At 46.3% G+C, this 21,693-nt stretch overlaps 1 protein-coding gene and 1 long non-coding RNA gene across 2 annotated transcripts in view; one reads left to right on the plus strand and one right to left on the minus strand.

Moving 5' to 3' along the window:
* Positions 1 to 16,075, plus strand: part of SLC25A33 (solute carrier family 25 member 33) — a 41,805-nt gene extending 25,730 nt beyond the window's left edge. Inside the window, exons 3-7 of the mRNA XM_075906245.2 lie at positions 3,486 to 3,563; positions 5,518 to 5,618; positions 9,345 to 9,411; positions 11,079 to 11,362; positions 13,951 to 16,075. Coding sequence (XP_075762360.1) covers positions 3,486 to 3,563; positions 5,518 to 5,618; positions 9,345 to 9,411; positions 11,079 to 11,362; positions 13,951 to 14,153 — 733 coding nt within the window. The 3' untranslated portion in view covers positions 14,154 to 16,075. The remainder of the gene's footprint in view (positions 1 to 3,485; positions 3,564 to 5,517; positions 5,619 to 9,344; positions 9,412 to 11,078; positions 11,363 to 13,950) is intronic.
* Positions 7,932 to 21,604, minus strand: LOC149521719 (uncharacterized). Its single transcript, XR_016347788.1, has 2 exons — positions 21,475 to 21,604; positions 7,932 to 8,009 (listed from the first exon to the last, which is right to left on the minus strand). It is a non-coding gene; the product is annotated as an uncharacterized LOC149521719 (long non-coding RNA).
* Between the last annotated feature and the right edge of the window lie 89 nt (positions 21,605 to 21,693).

Genomic DNA, 21,693 nt, shown 5'->3' on the forward strand with positions numbered 1-21,693 from the left:
GCTGAGCATGGCTGAGATGGAGGAGAAAAGACTGAACTTAGGTGCTTTAACCCAGTGAGAGCCTCCAGAGGCCCCTCTATAAAATTGCTCCCAGGGAGTTGTATATGGGCTAGAAAGAAAGTAAATGTCCTGGAAAAGCCAGGTTAAGCTTGCCTGTGGAATCTTTCAGAATGGAAAATGCTCTCAGAAGTGCAAGCTGCTTGTGTGTAATCCGGTTGAGATTCTAGTGAGTCACCTCAGCTGGAAGCCACAGTCGTGACTATTAAAGTGACACAGAACAAGCCCGTCACTGGAGCCGTCTCCTAGGAGACACTTAGCCTCTGAGCTGACACAGAATATTCGGCTCTGCTTTGGGGATGCGTTTCAGAAGCTTTCTAATGAGCTTGTTTTTTGGGCTCTGCGGCAAACGTTACCAGCAGCATTAATGACCTGGAAAGTAAACTCTGCAAAATGGGAGACTTAAGCCAATAGAACAGGCACATGTGAAAGACCTTTGGAAGTATCTGTTTGAATTTTCTTGCGTTTTTTCACATGAGGATTTTTTGATAGGAGAGTGGCTACTGCAGGGGTGGCCAGCCTATTACAGATAGAGCCAAAATAGTGGTGGATACAACACACAGAGCCGAGGAAAAGAAGTTAAGCAAAAAAAAAAAAAAACCCCAACAACCCACTGCCTCCCTTTAGAGCTGTGTGTGGCCCAAGCAGGCTTCTGTCGACCACAGCATCAGATCTCGCTGCCACAAGCGGCACCCAGACCAGACAAGGAAAAAAGGTCAGAGCAGGGGAACGCAGAACAGGAGTCTAGCCATGGGTGTGGGAGCCTCAACTTTTCCTTCGGAGAGCTGCATGTGGCTCACGAGCCGTGGGTTGGCCACCCCATGGCTACTGCCTGCAGGCTCCCATACTGAAATCCAAAGCCATTCCATGTCGGTGTAGGCACTGACTTTTGCTGATGAGTGAAATAAGGTCCAGGGATTCCTACTAGGGCTCAGCTATTATTTTCTTTCTTGTAAATGTCCCTCTGTGCCAAGACTTCTTGCATGGAATTGGACTCTGCTAGGGTTGCTTTTGAGCCAAGCTGTTGTACAAAACTTGCAAGGTCCCCAAGGAGCCCTCCAAATAATGGTCACTGTAAGCTGAACACTTGGATGACCAACCAGGAGAGATTCAGATGCCACCCAGCTGATTAACAGGGCACCAAAAGCACCCACAGCTGGCAACATGTGTTTCTTCTGGTGGTGCACATCCACACATGCTTTGGTGCAAATAGCAAAACTTATTCCACACACAGAGAAAAAATGAGGGAACACTGCTTCCAAACCATTTTACCTTTTTTTTTATATTGTTGCCAGCTTGTGTCACCCATTTGCGTTGAAAACATGGGAGGAGGGGAAAAATGATGCTCAAGGTCAGGAATTTGTCAATGTAGTGATTCGTGGTATTACAGTAAAACTCTGATGGTCCGGCATCTGATGGTCCGGCACTCTTGATGGTCCGGAACCATCAGGAACCCGGAAGTGCTCCGGGCAGCCGGACCATTGGAGCTGCTCTGCTCCCAGCTTCCCCAATTCAGCCGCTGCTAAAACTGACCAGCAGCTGAATCGGGGATGCCTAGGGCAGAGCAGCTGGGGTGCTGCCAGGTAGGTCCCGTAGCGCTGCCCCTCGGGGCTGCAGGACCAACCTGATAGCACCCCAGCTGTCCCCGATTCAGCCGCTGCTGAAACTGACAAGCGGCTGACTCCAGGAAGCCCCAGGCAGAGCAACTCTGCCTGGGGCTTCCTGGAGTCAGCCCCTGATCAATATCAGCAGCAGCTGACTAGGGTACACCTGGAACAGAGCAGCTGGGAGGCTGCCGGGTTGGTCCCACAGCGCCAAGGAACGGCGCTACTGGATCAACCCGGCAGCACTCCAGCTGCTCTGTCCCAGGCGTCTGGATTCAGCCGCTGTTGAAACTGATCAGCGGCTGACTCCAGGAAGCCCGGGACAGAGCAACTCTGCCTCGGGCTTCCTGGACTCAGCTACTGATCAGTATCAGCAGTGGCTGACTTGGGGACGCCTGGGGCAGAGCAGCTGGGGTGCTGCCGGGTTGGTCTCGCCACGCCAAGGGTTGGTGCTACCGGACCAACCCGGCAGCACTCCAGCTGCTCTGCTGCAGGCTTCCCGATTCAGCCGCTGCTGAAACTGACCAGCAGCGGCTGAATCGGGGACGCCTGGAGCAGAGCTGGACTATCGGAAGGGGGGGGCTATGAGTGGTTTGGGGTGGGGTAGGATGCCACCCCAGACCCCTCATAGCCCCCCCCTTCCGATAGTCCGAAAAATCTGATAATCCGGCACCCCCTGGGTCCTAAAGGTGCCAGATTATCGGAAGTTTATTGTACTAACTCACTCTGTTTGGTATCCATCTTTAAAGCCCCCACTCTTAGTCTAGTGATTATTTTAGAAAAATACATTTTTAGCCATCTTAATTGCGAAGAAAAGCTTGAAAATGTGACCCAGGTGTAACCTAAAGGCTCAACCCAGATGGCAAAGAAACTGAATTCCAACATTAGTTTTCTAAAATCTCATGAATTTTAAGGCAAATTTAGGCTCTACAGTATCAAATTCACAATTTTTTTTCGATGCTGAGAATTGACAGTTCTGCAGCTGCAGTGGTCTCTGCTTTTCCTTAGGAGACCTAAACCAGAATGTGTAAACACCTGGTCAGACTAGACTCCCAGCTGCAAAACAGGAGTTATGTGCTTCCTCCTTCTGGAAACCACTCCTTAACTTCAGACCATGTGGTGTTCTCTTCTCTTCCCAAAACATCCTCCCTGGTGTCCAGAAAGAGTGTGTGTAGCAGTCCCACTATAGTCTGTATTTCCCCCATTCCCATTAGGGGAAAACTGCATGATTCTCGTGGGGACCAGGCAACCCTTATATCACCTACTCAGGACTAGGAAAGGTTCCAAAGGTGGTCTTGCTCTTGCCTGCGGAGGTGAGGGTGAGGGAATGCAGTCTCCTATGCTCATTAGCCCTCACTGGTGAGCCATCTGATGGGTGCACTGTTTAGCAAGGCCTCTCTCAACCCCACACCCCTTTGCTTCTCCATGAAATCTCCACTTCCCCTTCAAAGCAAAACCCCTGAAGGCATATTTAGGAGAGAATGAACGCTTTTTTTGTCTTTCAGAACTGACTTATCTTGCGATCTCCATTAACTTTTTAAATAACCCCATTCCCCATAGCTTTCAAGCAATTGAGCTATTAAGCTGCTCTCTCCTGACACAAACGCAGATTTGTCTTTAATACCCCTAAGTTCTATGGCATTAGCTTGCTTTTTCAAGTCAAGAGCTAAATCAGCCAGTTTTCTACTAAAGAGCACAGCCCGATAGCTAATAGGTTTTCTTTTTAATTCTGCATTTATCTTTTAGCACAGTTCTCCTGATTGGTGACTGATGGTTGTTATTGACCAGGACTGGTGGTCAGTGATTTTTGCCCTATTTTCTTAGGTCAATTCTGGAAAAGGAAGGACCAAGGTCGCTCTTCCGAGGTTTGGGTCCGAACTTGGTTGGAGTTGCACCATCAAGGTAAAGATCTTAAAGGGGTTAATTAATATTAATAAAAAGGTACACTAAGGCTGTGGCACAAAAATTGAACTATGCGTATTACAAATGTTCTGTCTTTATTAAACTAGTTTTAACCCTTCCCAAACAACTCATTTGTGAACTAACTGCTGCCTACTGAGAAAAGCACGAAGTTCTGACAGGAGACATGCGTTCTCTTTCCACCTCTGTCACAGATGTGCTCAGTGATTTGGGGCAAGTTGCTCAACTTCTAGGTACCTTAGTTACTCCATCTGTGAAATGGGGGTACTGAAACTCTTTCCTTTTTTGTAAAGTGGTTGCAGATCTATGGATGAAAAAAAATGCTGTACAAATGTGATGCAGATATAGATATTAAATTCAAGCCATTATTTCTGAAGTGTGCAAATCAAAGCTGTGTGAATCAGTCTTAGTTTAACACCTTCCAATTGTCTGTTTTTTTTTCTCCCTGGGAAAAGGTGTACAAGCAGACTGAAAGATACTTGCCTCTGTTTACAGCACCTGGCTTTCTCTGGCATTTTTATTGGCTTCTGTACACTTTCTGTGTGTATCTAGGCTGATGCTTATGATCTTTGCTTTTCATTATCAGTTTCATACACCACAGATATGCAGAGAAGGAGGGAGGATTGGAGCCTTGCATAAAAAGAGGGGTTTCTGTTAGTCCAAGACAGTCAGTTTGTTTAAGTATGTACATTGAACCAAGTATTAAAATGAGTATCAGAATAGATGACTCACTAGGCATGGTCTGGGCCAATAGAAATTACTGGGATGCAAAAAATCTGAAGTTTCGCATTGACATTTGGGTAAGCTTCACACAACACCCCCAGTGAGATGGCAGCCAGGGAAATGGGTACAGATAGGTTAAGCAACTTACCCAGAGTCCCTGGGCTAGTGGCAGAGCTGCGATTAGAACCCAGGCACCTTAGCAGCTGGGAGCCTGCCTCTCAAGCCAGGTAGACAGACGCACACTAGCTCTGCTCATACTAGCGCACCAAAAATAGCAGCATGGCGGTTGCTGCTGCATAAGTTAGCCGCTCTGGTACAAGCACATCTTCCCTTATTGGGTCAAAACTTGGGTGGTTTAGCCCATGCTTCAGCATCTATTCTGCTATTTTTGGCACACCATCTAGAGCAGTGTAAGTGCATGTCTATCTGGACAGAGTGAGGTACGCTCTGGTGCAGTACAGACTTCCCCCGACTCCTCCATCCCGTGCTTTCTGTGCAAGGCTACACTACTTCCCATTCAGGATTGAATCGGCCAGCCTTCGAGGCCATACACTTGATGGCATGGTGTTAGTCAATGTAAATAATACAGTAACTGTTCAGCACAACATCTGATTGGCTACAAAACTTCAAGGAATGGTTTGAGTATCTGTGGACAAGACCAACCAAAAAAAAGGGGCGGGGGAGAGGGAGGGCACGAACAGAGCTCTGTCATGGGGAAAAGAACCTGGCATAGGGGAAATGAGGAGTACACAACACCTAGTGGAATGGAAATGGGGGAGGGGGTAAGGATCCTGGTTTGGGAGGATAGGGGTATACACACAGCCCCTGCCAATGGAGGAATAGCCACTGGCATTGAAGGGCTAAATGAGGGATATGGGAGTTAAAGCCCTTAGACCTAAGGGAGCAGTGAGGAAGTTGCAGTGAGGAGTTGGGAGGGTGGCATGTAGGGTTGCATGGGGGTGGAATGGAGAAATGCAAGGGGTCCTGCATTGTACAGTGAGCTTGGCCCACAGAAAAATTAGTTGTAATCCTCTGGCAGACATCCAATTGGCAACATATCAATTGGCATGCTGAGTCTTTGCAGGTGGAAACCATAATGTTGAGACCGTTCTTAGATGTACCTCATTTAGACTATGGGAGGGAAGTAGTGATTGGTTTGAACTGAATGTCAGTAGATTATCCTCTGTAGCAACCTCTCTTCTTCCTGGCACAGGGCAGTCTACTTTGCATGCTACTCCAAAGCCAAGGAGCGATTTAATGGCATTTTTGTGCCCAACAGCAACATTGTACACATTTGCTCAGCTGGCTCTGCAGGTATGTTACTCCATGGAGGGTGTCCCTTTGTCTCCCAGGCTGTCTTGCCACAGCACAAAGGTTCCCAGCCATTCTGTTTCCAGAAACATTCTGTCGATCCTACTCCAGAATAAGCCATGTACCATTTCCACTCCAGTCCCAAGAACCTCTCTGTAGAGGGCAATGAAGTTTTATCTATTAGATGGTCCTTTCAACATGCCACTCTCCATGGTGCAAGTGCCAGCTACGATTGCCTCAAGCACATTTCTAAAGCAGTGGAAAATGTTAGTAATGAAGCATAAAACACTCTGGACAATGGGGCTTGGTCTGTCTGATGCCTCTGTATGTGGCTATAACAACAAATAATATACAGCTGCTGTTTTCATGGTGCAAAAATGCTCAGATCTCTTTGAAAATGTTAATTTGGTCTCCCTGGGTTAGTGCACACAATGTATTACTGGGTCTCCCCATGGAGAAGGGTGTTCTTTCTAAGAAATAATTATCCAGCAAATGATCTCCATAAAAGATTGAGATCAGGAGAGGTGACTGAGTTCAATACACAACAACATTGTGAAGGGCACCTCTAAGGAATCAAAGTACAGGAATTGTTGAAAATCAACTCTGCAGGACAGGAAGCTTCCAGTTAATGTTTGTGCAGACCGAGGCTTAGTCAAGTCAACTTACACAATGGGGTATCAGTTTCAACCAGGAAGGAATTAATTCCAAACAAGTGTGTTTACCAGTTATGTAACACTTGAGAAGCTTTGACTACAACATTTTAAAAATTACTGTAAAGCATTGGGGAGGGGAGAAACAAAATTCTACAGAAGCCTGCCAGGCAAATACTCACATAATAAGGTTTGTACATACTGTAGTCACCTGCATAAAGAAATGCTTAATAGCTGGCATATTGCAGAGGGTTCCATGTGTCAGCCTGAGTTGTACCGAATGGGTTATCCTGTGGAACAAGGACTGTAAGATGGAATTTTCCCATGGGCCAGTGAGGATTTTCAAGGGAGTTGGGCACATGAGTCCTTTAGGCCTGTTTTGTCATCAGAGTTACACCAGTAAAACAATGTTGAGTGGAGGGGAGTTGTAACTTTTTACTAAAATACTTACACTGAAAACACTCACATAAATACACTGAAATGGCTACAGTTATACCAATATAAAGGTGTCTTATTCTGGATTAGTTTATCCTCCTTCCTATACAGGATTAAGATTTACTAGTATAAACATTTTTGTGCTGGTATAAATGTGTCCCACTAGGGAGGTTGTAGTGCTAGACTATACTGGAATAGTTAAAGCAGTACAATGTATTTTGACAGTCAGGCCAGAGAGCTACAGGAGAGTAGTGGAGAGGAAATATATTAGCCCCAGATTAAATAGGACTGTGTTCCCAGGGTAGACTAACAAGGGCTGATCCAGAACCAGCAGGAACTTGCTAGAATCAGAACTATTGGGCCAATTAAAACACCTGGAACCATTAGGAGGCTCCCAAACTTAAGGGAGCCAGACTAATTAGAACACCTGGGGACCAATCAAAAACCAGTTGAGACTGGTTTAAAAAGGCTTCCCTTCTGTTTCCTCAGTGAGAGAGGAAGGAACTGATGAGATTCAGTTTGGTGATTAGTCTAGGAGAAGAAAGTACAAGCAGATACCAGGAGGAAGAACCTCCGGTCAGGAAGGTGCTGAGGAAGGCTGTAAAGAATTGGCCCAGAGATTTATAGCTGTCATGCTGCTGTTACTATAGACAGCTGCTCTTACAGGGTCCCTGGACTGGAACTCAGAGTGGAGGGTAGGCTCCAGGTTCCCCCTACCACCAACTCCACATTTCAGAACTAGAAAGACTAGTTTTGGTACAAGTTTGCCCTACTCTGTACCACTGGAAGGGGCTGCAAAGGCATGAAGTTTGGATCCCCTTTTTCCCCCATGCTGGCCAATGATGAGAGTAGCTAACAAACAGTAAGCTGGTGTCTAAATGAGGGTTGCTGTGAGCCTCTGAGACATCCAGTCCATCTGAAAGCACAGGACCCGCTAAATTTAAGGAGCTTTGTCGCGGTATGTATAGATAGAGCCTTAGGCTCCTGAAAAGAAATCAGACCAAGCACTGCAGTTCTTAACCAATGACCAGCAATGTGTCATTGCTTCCTCTCCTGGGGAAGGGAACCCCATATTATTAGTGCCTTTGAAATTGAGACTTAAAAGATTTAAGGGGTAGAAAAGTAAAGTTACTAACATCTCATGCAGTACAATGTTGAATGGGTGTGTTGCAATAAAGAAACTTTCATCATATGTGAGAGCCCTTTTACTATGGAAAACTTTGTGTGTGGGGGGGGGGGGAAATATACATTTCTTCTGAAAATAGGGTTGCCATTTGCAGAGCAGGAGGAGGATGATATGATGCTGCTCCTGTGAACAAAACGGAAATGTGAAATTTAACAGAAATTGGCCAACCTCCAATCTAAATCTAAATGGTTTTTAGATTAAAAATTCTTTAGTCTCTTTTTCTCAGTGTTGGGAAGGTATTTTGCTATTCTGGGAGAGCATATTGCAGGATGACTGCACCAGTTTACTCAGACCTGTGTCACTAAACTGCCCGTTAAAAGCCATTCTCAAAAATTAACTCCTTAAGTATGGATGGGTTCAATTAAGGATATGGCTCAACAGCACCACCTAGAGTCATGAAATATCCAATGTGGATGTATGGATTTCCTTCTACCTCTAAGGGCAAGTTAATAAATTATTCTAAAACCCATCAACAAATATTAAATCTTATAGAAGGCTATTCACAGTAACATGGGCTAGATAATCGTACCAATGCTGAGAGCTACACAAAATCCTACTGTACAGAGAATGAATACTAGGGATGTTCGATACCATGTAATTGAATAACTATGTAACTGCATCAAATTTTAGCTGTTACACAAATATTTGATAGTCCCCAGGGGTGGGACCAGTAGCCAGTGTGCTCCCAGTCCCACTCCCATGGCTCCCCCTGCCACCTCACACTGCTGCCTCTGTATCAGAGGCAGCAGCCTGTGGTGGCAGGCAGGAGTCAGTTTATAAACCAGCACCCTGTGCAGACTGGCTTCCACTTGCCAACCTGCGCCACTCTCTGAGGCAGTAGTGTGGGATGGCAGCAGCCCCTGTCTGTGGAGGACCCGAGCTCCCTCTGGACAGAGGCTGCACCAGCATCCCACAGAGCAGCATCTGTCCACACCGAGCCTGGGTTCCCTGTGGATAGGGACTGCTCCACAGCAGCCTTCCCTGCCCACCCTGCATTGCTGCCCTTGTGGGAGGCAGCAATGCGGGCAGGTGGCTTTGCAGAGCCGACGTGCTGAGAGCCGGCTTAAAAGCTGGCTCCCTGTGCATATTGGCTCCCAAACCCCCTCCCACCCCTTGCACTGCTGCCTCTGATAGAGAGGCCACAGTGTGGGGAGTCAGGCGGCTCCACAAGCACCAGATCCCGCCTCCCCTTTGCTGCCTCTGCATCAGAGGCAGCGAGAGGGGAGGGAGAGTGCATATAGTCAATTGCACCTTGACATCCCTAATGAATTCTTCACAAGGGGAGCTTGCTTTGGTTCTGTAGCAACGTTGGTGCCAAACTGACTGCCTACCCACTTTCTGAAATCTCTAGAGAAACACTCGCCCGTAGGACTGTACAGCTAGCATAACTGTCATTGTTCTATCAGCAGCCAGTTCCTCTTAATTACACTACTTTGGGTTTTTTTTCTCGTTTTTCAGCTTTTGTCACAAATTCCCTGATGAATCCCATATGGATGGTGAAAACCAGAATGCAGCTGGAACGGAAGTAAGTGACTAAAGAAACTGGCGCTTTCAATTAAGAGGGGCTCCAGAACACACATTCTTGCCCTTTCCATCCATAACTCTGGCATCCCTGACAGCACTTTTCCTATTGCCTGTCCAACTCAACCCTTACCCTTGTAAGTCACCCTCCTGCTAGATGATCAGGGTACAGCTTAATCCTCTCCATTTTGTACTTCACTTTGACAAGAGGGGTCACTACTAAGGAGGGGAAGGATGGTTCAGTTAGTCCTAGCTTGAGACTCAGGACCAATGTTCCTTTTGATATAGTCCACCCATGTGCAGAATACATTTTATGTTAACTGAGGCATGTGCAGATGTGCACCACCAGTGGAAACACATGTTGCCTGCTGTGGGTAGCTCTAGGTGCTCTGCTAATCATCTGGGCAACACTTGAATCTCACCTGAGTCGCTGTCCAAGTGCTCAGCTTACAGGAAACTGCTCAAGACCCACATTTAGTTCCCAGCTCCACCCCAGACTTCCTGTGTGACCTTGACAAGTCACTTAGTCTTTCTCTCTCTGTTCCCCGTTTTCCCTGCCTCACAGAGTGGTGGTGTCAAATCTAAATGCATGAGAGATTGTGAGGCCTTCGATACTTTGGTAATGGGGGGTCATCTTAATACCAAAGAGAGACTCGTGCTGGGCTCAAGGAGGAAAAGCTCAGAACTGAAGAACTGATCTGTGTCATCCCCCCGTGATAATACAAGACACTAACATTGACTCTAGGTGGGTTTTATGCAGGACCCTCCATAACTGCCCACCACCTACATTCTGGGCAACATGAAGGTTTTTTTAAACTTCTGTTACTAGGGTTGTTTAACTTCATAGAAACTGTAGTGGCAATAAAGTTCCCTTCAGTGGTTTGAAGTCCTTTGGCATCCTCCCCAATACCCTAGTACTCTCGACCATGCCGCCTAGAGACACAGGATAAGCTTGTGTAAAATTTGATAGGAATAACTTTGAGCTGAATGATTCACAGTTGCTAGTGGATGCGAAAGCTGAGGGATTATAGCACAGTGAGAGCTCTGCTATAGTTAAGGCTGGTAAAAATGTTACTCTTTGAAATGGCAACTTTTTCCCCTGGGGATATGTTGGGTGATGGATCAGAAAGCTACTAACATGTACTTAAAAATGTATTGGCTTACGTAGCTTATAAATTATTTAAAAAGCTTTATTCCAGTAAGTCACTAGGTGGCACCTTTGAACTAAATGCTGCTTGTTACTTGAAGAATCATTCCTCATAGAGACCTTTTGTCTTGGGCCCTGCCAAAACCAGACAGGAAGGAAATAGCTAGTTCAATAGAAAGCAATGTTCTTTCCATGGTGCTGGTATTAAAGCACTAAGCGATGACAAAGCAGCCAGGACTGGACCTTGAAAGATTAGCATGAGCATGTATTAGCTGACTGGAAGAGTCAAATGTGCAAACGGCATTGCCATCCTGCTGCAGGCATTTTAAATGTGACTACAAAGCCAAAGGCAATGAAAAGAACACTGAAAAGTCTCTGCATAGCATTCCTAGAAAATTCCTGCAGTTACTTAGCAGAGAGCCATTCTTGTTTCTCCCGAGTCACTTCATTTGTAACAGCTGGGGAGTTTTCGAAGCTCTTGAGTTTTGCTAAATTCTAACCCTGTTTTAATTCTCTCCCTTCAGAGTCAGGGATTCAAAGCCGATGAACGCTCTGCAGTGCACTCGATACGTTTATCAGACAGAAGGTCTCCGTGGCTTTTACAGAGGCTTGACTGCCTCCTATGCTGGGATTTCTGAGACAATTATCTGCTTTGCTATTTATGAAAGTTTAAAGAAGCACCTGAAGGCTGTCCAGCTGCCCCCTTCTTCTACTAATGGGACCAAGAGGAACTCCACCAACTTTTTTGGACTGATGTTTGCTGCTGCTGTTTCTAAGGGCTGTGCCTCTTGTATTGCTTATCCACATGGTATGTTAAACTCTGTTTACCAGTGCAGTAGAACAGCTGTTGTCTGCATCCATCTATGGCCAGACAGTTCTGTAACATTCTTATTAATCTGGGTATCTACAGATGCCATGTTACTGCAGTGACACTCTGTGTTCCAAGAGCCTTTAGCATTGTTCCCATGACTCTTTGCTAGCTAAAAAGCTTATTGCTGGGACTTCCTGAATGAGGTTTGCAGCAGAAAGCTAACTCTTCTCCTTTCCTTTCTGTTCTCACTAATAGCCTTGTCCAGCTCCTCGTAGGTCTTTGGAGCAGGGAGGATGTCTTATTACCTCCAGTCATTTAGGCAGCACTCACTATGAGCTAAGTGCTTTACAGAACAAATAGACTATTTCTGTCCTGAAGAGATGAAAGGGAAGGAGAAAAGCCTGGGGAATATCAAGGTTGCAGCACATTGAATTCTGCATGTCATTATGGTTAAATAGATGCCCCATCACTGTTCTTATAGACAGCTCAGCAGAGAGGCTTAGCAGGGATGTATATGAAGCAAGAGTGATGCGTTGACCAATGAAGATTTAGGGTGTTCCACAAAGAACAGGTAGTAGAGATGTTAGCGTGTTGTTGAATAATCATGTAACCATATCAAATTTTAGTGGTTACACGACTATTCAGTGGTCCCTGGAGGCAGGGCCAGCAGCCAGTGTGTTCTGACCCCATTCCTGGGAAGCCCCCTGCTGCTATCGGGCAGCAGTGCGGGGAGGCAGGCAGAAGCCAGTCCGTGAGGGGAGCCAGTTTAAAAATATGCGGGGTGGCAGCAGCCTGTTTGCAGCGAACCCGAGCCCACTGTGGACATAGGCTGCTTCATGGCAGCCTTCCTTGCCCTCCCCCCACGCTGTTGCTGGGGATGGGGCAAGTGGCTCCATTGGACCTGCCTGGCCCCCCCCCTTGCTGCCTCCTACAAAGGCAGGGAGGGGGAGAAGGCAAGAGCTGGTGCTGGGGGGGGTCAGCTTAAAAGCCAGCTCCACACGGGTATTGGCTCTTGCCTGCTCCCCTTACCCTCTGTGCTGCTGCCTCTATCAGAGGCAACAGCGTGGAGGGTGAAGGACACCAGGGGCAGCAAGGGGGGAAAATGAGTGTAGATGACAGGATTTGGCCGTTAATCATGTAGTCTTCTACATGTTGACATCTCTCACAGGTAACACAGAAAAGGCTGCTGAAGTGAGAGAGAAACAGGGCACTGAGGCTGGTTCTAAAATGCCACTGATTCTCCTCTCCTTACCTGGCAGTACAGTAGTTCTTTATTCTGCTGTGCTCTATGGAAAAATTGTCTGATTGCCTGCACATCTTTCTCTGCCACCATCTTTCCATCCTCTTTAAAATCAAAGTCCTAGATGCTGCCTGCTAGTGTGGTTTTAAGTTTTAGCCGGATACCCTTAGATGCTACCACTAAAATGCCCCTCTGGGCTTTTATCTCCTGTTCTCCATACTAACTTTCATGTGAACAGATCACACCATGAATGGAAGAGAGCAGGGGAGAAAAGACTATGTAATCTGATTCATGAGAGCCATGAACTGATTTAAGTTTTTATCAGAAACTAAGTTATTGTGTTCAGATCTTTCTCTTCCTTTTTAAATTGTCCTTGGCACCTTGTTTAATGCATGCAGCTATAGATGCCTTGCTCTGAATCTGTATGATGCATTCTCTATCAGAGCTCTCCAGACAGATTGGATGAGGACAGATTTTTATTGCAGCTGTACAGAGACTGTTCTTTACCATACTGGAACAGTATATAAATGAGCTAGGTAAGAAAAAATTCTAAGGTGACTTGCTGAAAGAAAACTTGTCTTTTGAAGGTGTTTTGATTTATACAAATTACAGGTGGCTCCTATCTAAGGCAGTAGGTACCTCTGCCCTAAAGCGCATAGAGTTAAACACCCCACGCACCATGCAGATAGCTGCACAAATCTGACTCTTCTCCAAAGCTGCTCGCAAAAATGGATACACCTTGCAACATTTCTGAAGTTCCCAACTTTCTTGGAGCAGAGGATGCATGTCAGAGTGGTGGGTCTCTCAGAAAGCACTGGTTCTGCAAGTTGCTGCTCATTAAATCTTAGAATCCAGCGCAGGTGCATCTGTCCATCACAGCTATGGCCTTGAGTAACAATGTAGCTATGTTAAATGAAAAGTGGCCTCTACTTCATGGTAAATACCACCAAGCCACAGCTCACCCCATACTCCAGTTTGAGGAGAGCCTGGGCCTCCTTAACCGTGCATCCTTTCCGAAGCACAATATGGGAAATGTGAGCAATGGAGGAAGAGGTCAGCTGGCTAGCAAGCAGCCCTCATGTGCAAATCAGCCATTTATTGGGCAGTTTGGTGTTTACATGGATGTGGGAAACTGATTTTAACTTCCTGCCTTGCATGGGAAGCAGTGCCTTAGGACTGCAGGGTTTGTAAATGTTGGTGAGTGGATTCTCTGAGAGGCATCTCACTTGTCCAGGAGGTTCTGATTGCCCTGAGCTATGCAGGCTCTTTCCTAACATGTAAATGTTTCCTGGACTGCAGAATTTCACAGGAAACACTAACGGAGCGCTCTCTTTGTTCTCCCCAGAGGTCATACGGACAAGACTGCGAGAGGAGGGCACAAAATACAAGAATTTCTTTCAGACAGCTCGTCTGGTAGCACGTGAGGAAGGCTACCTGGCCTTCTATAGAGGACTGTTTGCCCAGCTCATCAGGCAGATTCCAAACACAGCCATTGTGTTGTCCACCTATGAGCTAATTGTGTATCTCTTGGAAGACCATACTAAGTAGCAGAGCCAGGGAGCATCCTCTGGAAAAATAAAAACTGACATTGTGCAAATAGCCATTTAAGAGACTGATACAGGTGATAATGATGGAAAAGAGCTATGAATCTCAGATCGCCTGCTGGACACTTTTCCTTTTGGAGTCATGCTTTCTGGAAGGTTTCAACTCATTAACGTTAATAGTTAATTATAACTTTTTAACTTAAGGAGAGATCATTCAGAATTAAACTGCTACTAAATTAAATCATGCTATTTAATTTACATATGTTTTGTTTGTCCTTTTCATTAAGTGCAGGTACATGTAGCATATATGCACCTGAGCTATTGAGATGTCTTGGACTGATAGTTATTAAAACTGTATTGAAGTGGGAGAGGAACTGAATTGGGAGTCTGAATCTTAAACCACCTACCACTGGTGTCACAACTATCATTTTCCAGAAGTATTGAGGCCTGGTGCCTGTGAAACCTTTCAGTGTGCTTCGTGGCTGATCGATGGACTATAGTATTCATCACGCACATGAGCTTTCAGAATGGGGTACTGAGCACAGAGAAGCAGCTTTGTAACATGTAGCTTGACCAGTATAAAATGTCTGTGCCAGAATCTCCTGCATGAGCCACTACATTGGGAGATATTCCTGTAAAAGGTTAAACAAAATAGCTTCCATGAGAGAGACTGAATCCATACTTGGGAGGGCACCTAATTTAACATTTGCATCATTTAAGTTTTCTCTGATCTCTTACTTTCCTCATCTTCAACGGTGACTTTTTCTGAATGGCATGGGGGAATCAACACAAAAATTCAAGATATGAAGACAATTCTAGAACTCTGCTTTCAGGTGCAAAATCTAGGAGCTAAACAGTTTTAATTAATCATCAATGACTTATTAATCTGACTTGTCCCGAGGACGCAATCCTGTACATCTTACCTCCTGATAGCCCCGCTACCTCATTTTGATAAGTAAAAACCATGCCGAACTATGTATAAGACTTAAGGAAACAATTTGTAAATTTAAAAATGGAGACACAGCTCTCTCCTATGCCAGTACACCCTGTTGGACTGTTTTCACCCCACTTCATGTAGATTCAGTAGTTTCTTGTGTGCTCCAAAGAAACCAGACTGAATGGCTCCCACCCCTTACCATTTTGGTCATCTTTCATCACTAGTCAATGACAGCACCTGCTTCTCAAGTCTACATTACACATCCTGCATAATTCTAATCTTTTCATGGGGCTATTGAAATGTGTTTATACTTAAGCAGTCATTTATATTGTTGTAGTATCTAGTGGCCTAGATATCACTGTCCCAGATAATTGCGGGGTATTTCTGGATAATGTTGGGGTGGGTAAGAGTTGCATGTGGCTTTGCCTTTTTGACTGGCCACACTGTGTTCTTGTACCCATTTGTGTTGTCTTTGACAGCTGAGACAAATGCAACAGTGTGAGAGATGTTCTGTCTTTTCTACAGCTGAAATGAACAAGTGAGCTGCTCATGACTGAAAGCAGGTGTTGAATTCTTTATCATATACAAGTGTTTACATCTCTCACTTCACCAAGGAGCAAACCCAGACTTACGAAGGAGTTAGATGGGGGGAAAAGCCCACGAATAAGCTGGGGTTCTAAAATCCTGTCTGCTTGTAAAAAGCTAATGAAGATAACCATCATGATTCAAAACCATATTATTACTGACCCACCCTGTCTCTGTAGTAAAATGCCAGTCTGGATGCTAACAGTTAAGGCCCTATTGAGGACAAATGCAGAGAATGGGAAGAAAGTACAGCATACGTACCCTACAGATGAGGCATAATGTAGCTAAAAAAGAAATTATGAATCTCTGCAGTGCTTCGTTGGAAAGGAAAGAATGTAACTACTTTGAATTTAAAATAAAAAATTAAACAGTTGAATAAACTAGAAATTATTCAGTCTTAATAATTTTGCTTCTTGTCTCTCTTTAAAACCTTTGTAGGAATCAAAATGGTCATGCAATGCTGCTTCTGGTTTTGAAAACCAAACACTTTTTGCTTAAATGCCTTCAAAACTTGATCTGAGATCTTCTTTCTTAAACTGCGTAACTGTTTTTTCATGCATATTGTTTCTCTTTTACAGCACTGGCCATGCATCTGGGTTGCTGGTGTTTCTCAAAAAAAGGGAAATTAGTGGCTTGCTAGAAAGGCTTGAAATTTGAGGTTACCAAAAGGGGTTTTAAAATATCTAAGCCTGTTCAATAAGATGTTTTGGGAGTTTAACTAATGATCTTGGCAAACAATCTAATGGGGATTGAATGTACTATATTGAGAGATGATGGAAGATTAATTAAATTATTCCCTCCCCTTGTACTAAAATCCAAAAAGTTCAATAAAAGAATAAGGCTAATTCTATAAAGTTTTATAAACATTTAACTTCATGCTTTGTGAGTAGTCTATCACTGATGTCTGCTTCAGTAAATCTAAGCCTGCTTCAGTAAATCTAAGCCTATCTCCATTATCAGAGGGAAGGAGTGAAAATAGTTCAAGGGACATCGGTTAAAATTTTTTTTTTTAAAGGCAGGGGATTCCTTTTTCTGCTGAGTTGTTTACTCTGTTTTTGTCAGTAACATGTCTTATTTTTAAATTCATTCTGTTTGGGCAATAAACACATACTCAGCAATGTCACTTCCAGGTTCTTGCTTCCCAACACTGTTGCAAGTACTGGGTAATATCGTGGCCCCATTGGAGTCAATAACAAAATTCCCATTTACAATAGTGAGGCCAGGATTTCACTCTTTGTAGGAGACTGGTCCAGGATGCCAGTTTCTGTTAGTCTAATTTTTGTTATAGCTCTGATGGAATGGATAGGAGGGATGCTAACCATTGGCTCCAGCTACAGATGACTGGCTGGATGAGGTAGTGTGGCCTGGTTTCTCATCAGGCTGCTGGCATGAGTGGTTTCAGTGATTATATTACAGTAGTGTCTATATGAAGAAGTGCAGTCTTCATTTGTCATTTCTATTTTCTCCAGCTTTGGAGAGTTTTAATCTTCATACACTCCCTTTTCTTATTCCCCTTTGCTCTCATGTTCTGCCTCATCCTACCTGTCTTTCACTGTCTTTGGTCCTGTTTCATTTGTAGTGAGTACAAAGATGAAAGCAAGCCACAGTGCGCCCTGGTGTGGAGTACCAGTAAGAGACTGGCCAATTGAGGGCTGGGCTTTGGATGTTACCTACACCCTGGGCTGCACATATAATATCCAGCCCTGGTGCTCAGGCGGTGCAGTCCCTGCACTGGCCAGTTCCCTGCCCTGAGCCTTCCATGATTACAGGTACTATCCTTCGCAACCTCCCGTACCTTGATCTCCTCCGGAGAGGGCAGTACCTATAAGAAATGTAATTTACTTTCACCCTTGCATAAGTACTTGCCCTAACCTCTTGTAGAGTTGCAGGAAAAGGAGGCAGCAATTATAAACAACTTGACCAATGCCAGAAAGGGGGAAGGAAATTCAAATCCGCACTTCATTTGCAATTTTGTTCCTCTGCATTTGCATTCCTCTCTCAAGACATACCCACAGAGTGCAGGGCAATAGCACTTTGAGGGTCTGGGGGTTGGGAGGTGGGGAACAAGCCTGCCTGTATCACAAGGCCTCTACCCCAGCCTGAGGGGAGAAGCCACTAACTCAAGGTTCATATAAAGGCAGAGGATAACAAATGATTAAACAAGTAGGAGGAGGTGGGGGTCAAAAGCAGGGTGTGAAAGGGATGCTGGGACACGGTGCCTGACCCAGCACTCTGGTTACTGCTGCTCTTCTCATTGAGCCCTCATTGAAAGAAGTTGCAAATGACTGGCTGAGGAGAACTGAGAGGCTCATTGGGCCATTAGGCAGGTGGCACAAGAAGGTAGCAGGATGGGAGAGACTTTTCTTACATGCTTGCCTCAGGAGCTGAGGACTGTTGGAGGGAGGCTACGCAGTAATGTAGACTAATAGGCTGCATCTAGACTGGCAAGTTTTTCCGCAAAATCATCTGCTTTTGCGGAAAAACTTGCCAGCTGTCTACACTGGCCGCTTGAATTTCCGCAAAAGCACTGACAATCTCATGTAAGATAGTCAGTGTTTTTGCGGAAATACTATGCTGCTCGCATTTGGGCAAAAGTCTTTTTCCGAAAAACTTTTGCGCAAAAGGGCCAGTGTAGACAGCAGAGATTTGTTTTCTGCAAAAAAGCCCCGATCGTGAAAATGGCGACCGGGGCTTTTTTGCGGAAAAGCGTGTCTAGATTGGCCACGGACGCTTTTCCGCAAAAAGTGCTTTTGCAGAAAAGCGTCCTGCCAATCTGGACGCGCTTTTCCGAAAATGCTTTTAACGGAAAACTTTTCCGTTAAAAGCATTTCCGGAAAATCATGCCAGTGTAGACGTAGCCATAGTGTAAATAAAATGCACCAGCCGTTTATTCAAAAACGGCCTCTGAGCTGTTTGTGGACTTGAGCAGAGGCAGGAGAGAGGGACCCTACCACACATGGGGGGTGGAGGGAGGGGCCTGTCTGGGATCTTATCCAGCACAAAGGTTTGGCTGCCTGGCTGATGGAGGAGACTCAGCAATGGCTGGTAGAAAGGGGAGAAGAAACAGAGAAGACCCTGCAAAGTTTCCAACTATCCCATCACATGGAGAGGCAGGCCTGGTGTGCCTGGCAGGATTTCATGTGGCAAAAAGTCAATGAGCAGCGGCAGCTCCTACACAAAGTGGTGAGTCCCATGATGGGGGAGAGTAATCAGACAGAGGGGCTAAATCCTATGCATGATGGGCTCTTTTGAGAGGTCAGATATGGGTGCAGGTTGGGACAGGGGAACAGGCTGGTTCTCTCTCTGGGGAAGAAGCCCAAGTAGGCTGTATGGCTTTAAATGAAGCATAGGCCTAAAAGTTATCCTGGAGCAAGTGGGGCTGTCCATTGAACAGCCAAAAGTTCTGATCTGCCCATTGAGCAAGGGGTGTTATAGCCCCAGGCTTGCACCCGACACCCAAACAGTGCGGGGAGGGAATGGAAATTGTGGTGGTAGAACATGTCCTTTCTAAGAACAAATGTGTGGGTCATGAAGCAACTAGTGGGTATGGGGGATGCAGCTGTGATATTGAGGAATGCACAGAGGTGGAACTTCCCAGGAAAGAGGGACAATCATATTGGGGTCTGGAGTATGGGAGGCAAACCAGATTCTCTCTTGTCCCTGCCTGCTGAGGGTATCTGAAGAGCTCTAACGGGCTCAACCCCTTACATGCTACCAGTGCAGGTGAAAGGTGTTGCCTGTACCTGGACTGTGGCTTCGCTGAGTTCTGTAGCTGGGCCAGAACTAGAGAGAAGAAATGGACAAACTGTCCACACTTCAGTAATAGGGGGAAGGAAATTCCCAAGAGGTCTTGTGGATACAGCCTCAGCTTGCTCTCTGGGCTGGAGGGTGCTGGTGCAGCCTTGCTAGATGATTCTAGGAGCAGCTATGAACACAGTGAATCCATGGAGATAAGAGATGCTGCCCTATGCCCTACGATCCCTGTAAGCTGTATGGCCATGCAGGTGTTCAATGCAGGCTAGGGACCTGTCGCAGCCGGTGAAAAAGCTGCCTCACCCTCATCCCCCAACTAACCACTGGGCTCCAGATTGGCCCGAGCCCTGATCCTGCAATAGATCATGGTGGCCCCATTTTGCCATCCCTGTCCAGCTGCAGCAGGCTGGATCTGGCCCTAGCCCCCATCTGGCCCCATCCCTTATCCTGAAGCAGGCACCAGAGGCTTGGCTGCCCCACTGCAGCTCCTCAGCCAGCTGCAGCAGCGTGGCCCCCATCCAACCCCATTCCTTATCTAGCTGCAGGGGCCTTAGCCCTGGTCTGCAGCATCAGCCCCTATTCCGGGCTTGCCCCACCCCAGGTGTTTCCTCCCACCCAATATTAACTGGAACCCCTTTTCCAATAAGGAAACAAGGTATACGGAATCCCAGGTTGGGGAGGGGGAAGAAAACCAGAAGGAAGAGAAGGAGAAGCAGTAGAAGCCTCTAGTCAACAAAGTCTGAGTCAGGAGGAAAGGAGAGTCCTTCAGGAAACTGAGGTTGAGGGGCTAGGAATGAAGTACAGGGGAAATAGCCCAAATTTCTTAGTAGAAAAAGAGGGTCCTATGGAGACCCAGGAAAAACACTGCAAGAAGACACCAAGGCATGGTTTGGAGGATTAGGAGAACTAGTAGCTCTGAGTGATGAAGGGAATAAAGGGAGTAACCTCGATCTGCTGCCAGATACAAAGGGAGAGAATTGGGGAAGCAATTCCCCAAGGTGGCCGTAGCGTGAAGATTGTGGGTTAACACTGTACAGGGAGGGTACCCTCCTCCCATGAAGTAGGAGGGTAGAGAATGAGTTGTCTCCATAAGCGTGACCCTAGTGCTAGAGACAGATGCTCACAAGATGGCACTTCTGCTAAGAGATGGAGAACAGGAAAAAAAATCTGTCAGGCAAGCAGCTGAGGGCGGAAGGGGTATGAGACACACTGCTAGGCACAGAATCCTGGTTACTACAAAACCAATTCCTTACTCCAGAGCAGACCTCCTTAAGAAGAGCTGTACCTAACTAATGGGCTGAGAACTGAAAGGCTAATTAGGCAGGTGGTACAAAAGGCACAGGTATGAAGATCGGGGAGATAAAGAGTGAGGATGCTCTTCCTGGCTTGTCTAAGGAGCTGAGGATTCTTCAGGACGGGTGGAGTGGCACTGTATACACTGAGCATGTGTATAGGTGGTGATATTATTGTAAATAAGCTGCACCACTTGTTTGGCTAGGAAAAAAGTCTCTGAGCTGTATATGGATGTGAGCAGCTGCTGGAGCGAAAGCCCTGCCCGTTACTCTTCACTCAAAGTTGTGACTCCAACCAGAGGTGCTATCAGCACTGGCTTTCAGAGACAGAGCCTGGCAGTTGTAGAGGAGACCTATAAATAGTGCCCTGCATGGATACAAAATTTGTATCCCCAGCTGCAGATAGCCGCACTGACATCTGCGGCTGTGGATACCTGTGCCTATCCATGGATTTGTAGGGCTCTTTACCATTCACCTGCATTTGTCAAGCAAAACTGCCCCATGCTGTCTTCATGGCATCTCCTCAGGCCACCAACTTCCCGAAAACCTGAGGGGTACCTTCCCCCTCTTAAACCTGGAGGGGGCTGCAGGGCTGGGCCTTTCCAGGGTTTACAAGCCGTGGGCTAGCAGCCAGGCTGTAACATTTCCCATAAGGCAAGGGACCAGGCCTCGCTCTTTGCAGTTCAGGCTGAGGGCAAGGCACAGACATTGGCCCGTGCAAGGCGCGAGCTGGATCTGCAACACTGGCTTTAGCTCACCTAGAATCCGTGTGGAGGGATTGTCCCCCTCGCGGTCCCGGGCAGGCAGACAGCGGCCACGCTCTTCGCGCCCTCCTAGCTCCGCACGATCTTCACATTTCACAACCAGCCTCTTCCACCCTGCCCTCCCCGTGCGTGTCATGACCAATCCGCGCTGCTCGGTCCGCTGCCCGCCTTTGCCTCGCCTCGCCTCTGCCATGGCAGCCCCTGCGCGCCTGA

Source organism: Pelodiscus sinensis, chromosome 24 (assembly GCF_052426305.1).
Source record: "Pelodiscus sinensis isolate ZL-2025 chromosome 24, ASM5242630v1, whole genome shotgun sequence".
Taxonomy (NCBI): domain Eukaryota; kingdom Metazoa; phylum Chordata; order Testudines; family Trionychidae; genus Pelodiscus; species Pelodiscus sinensis.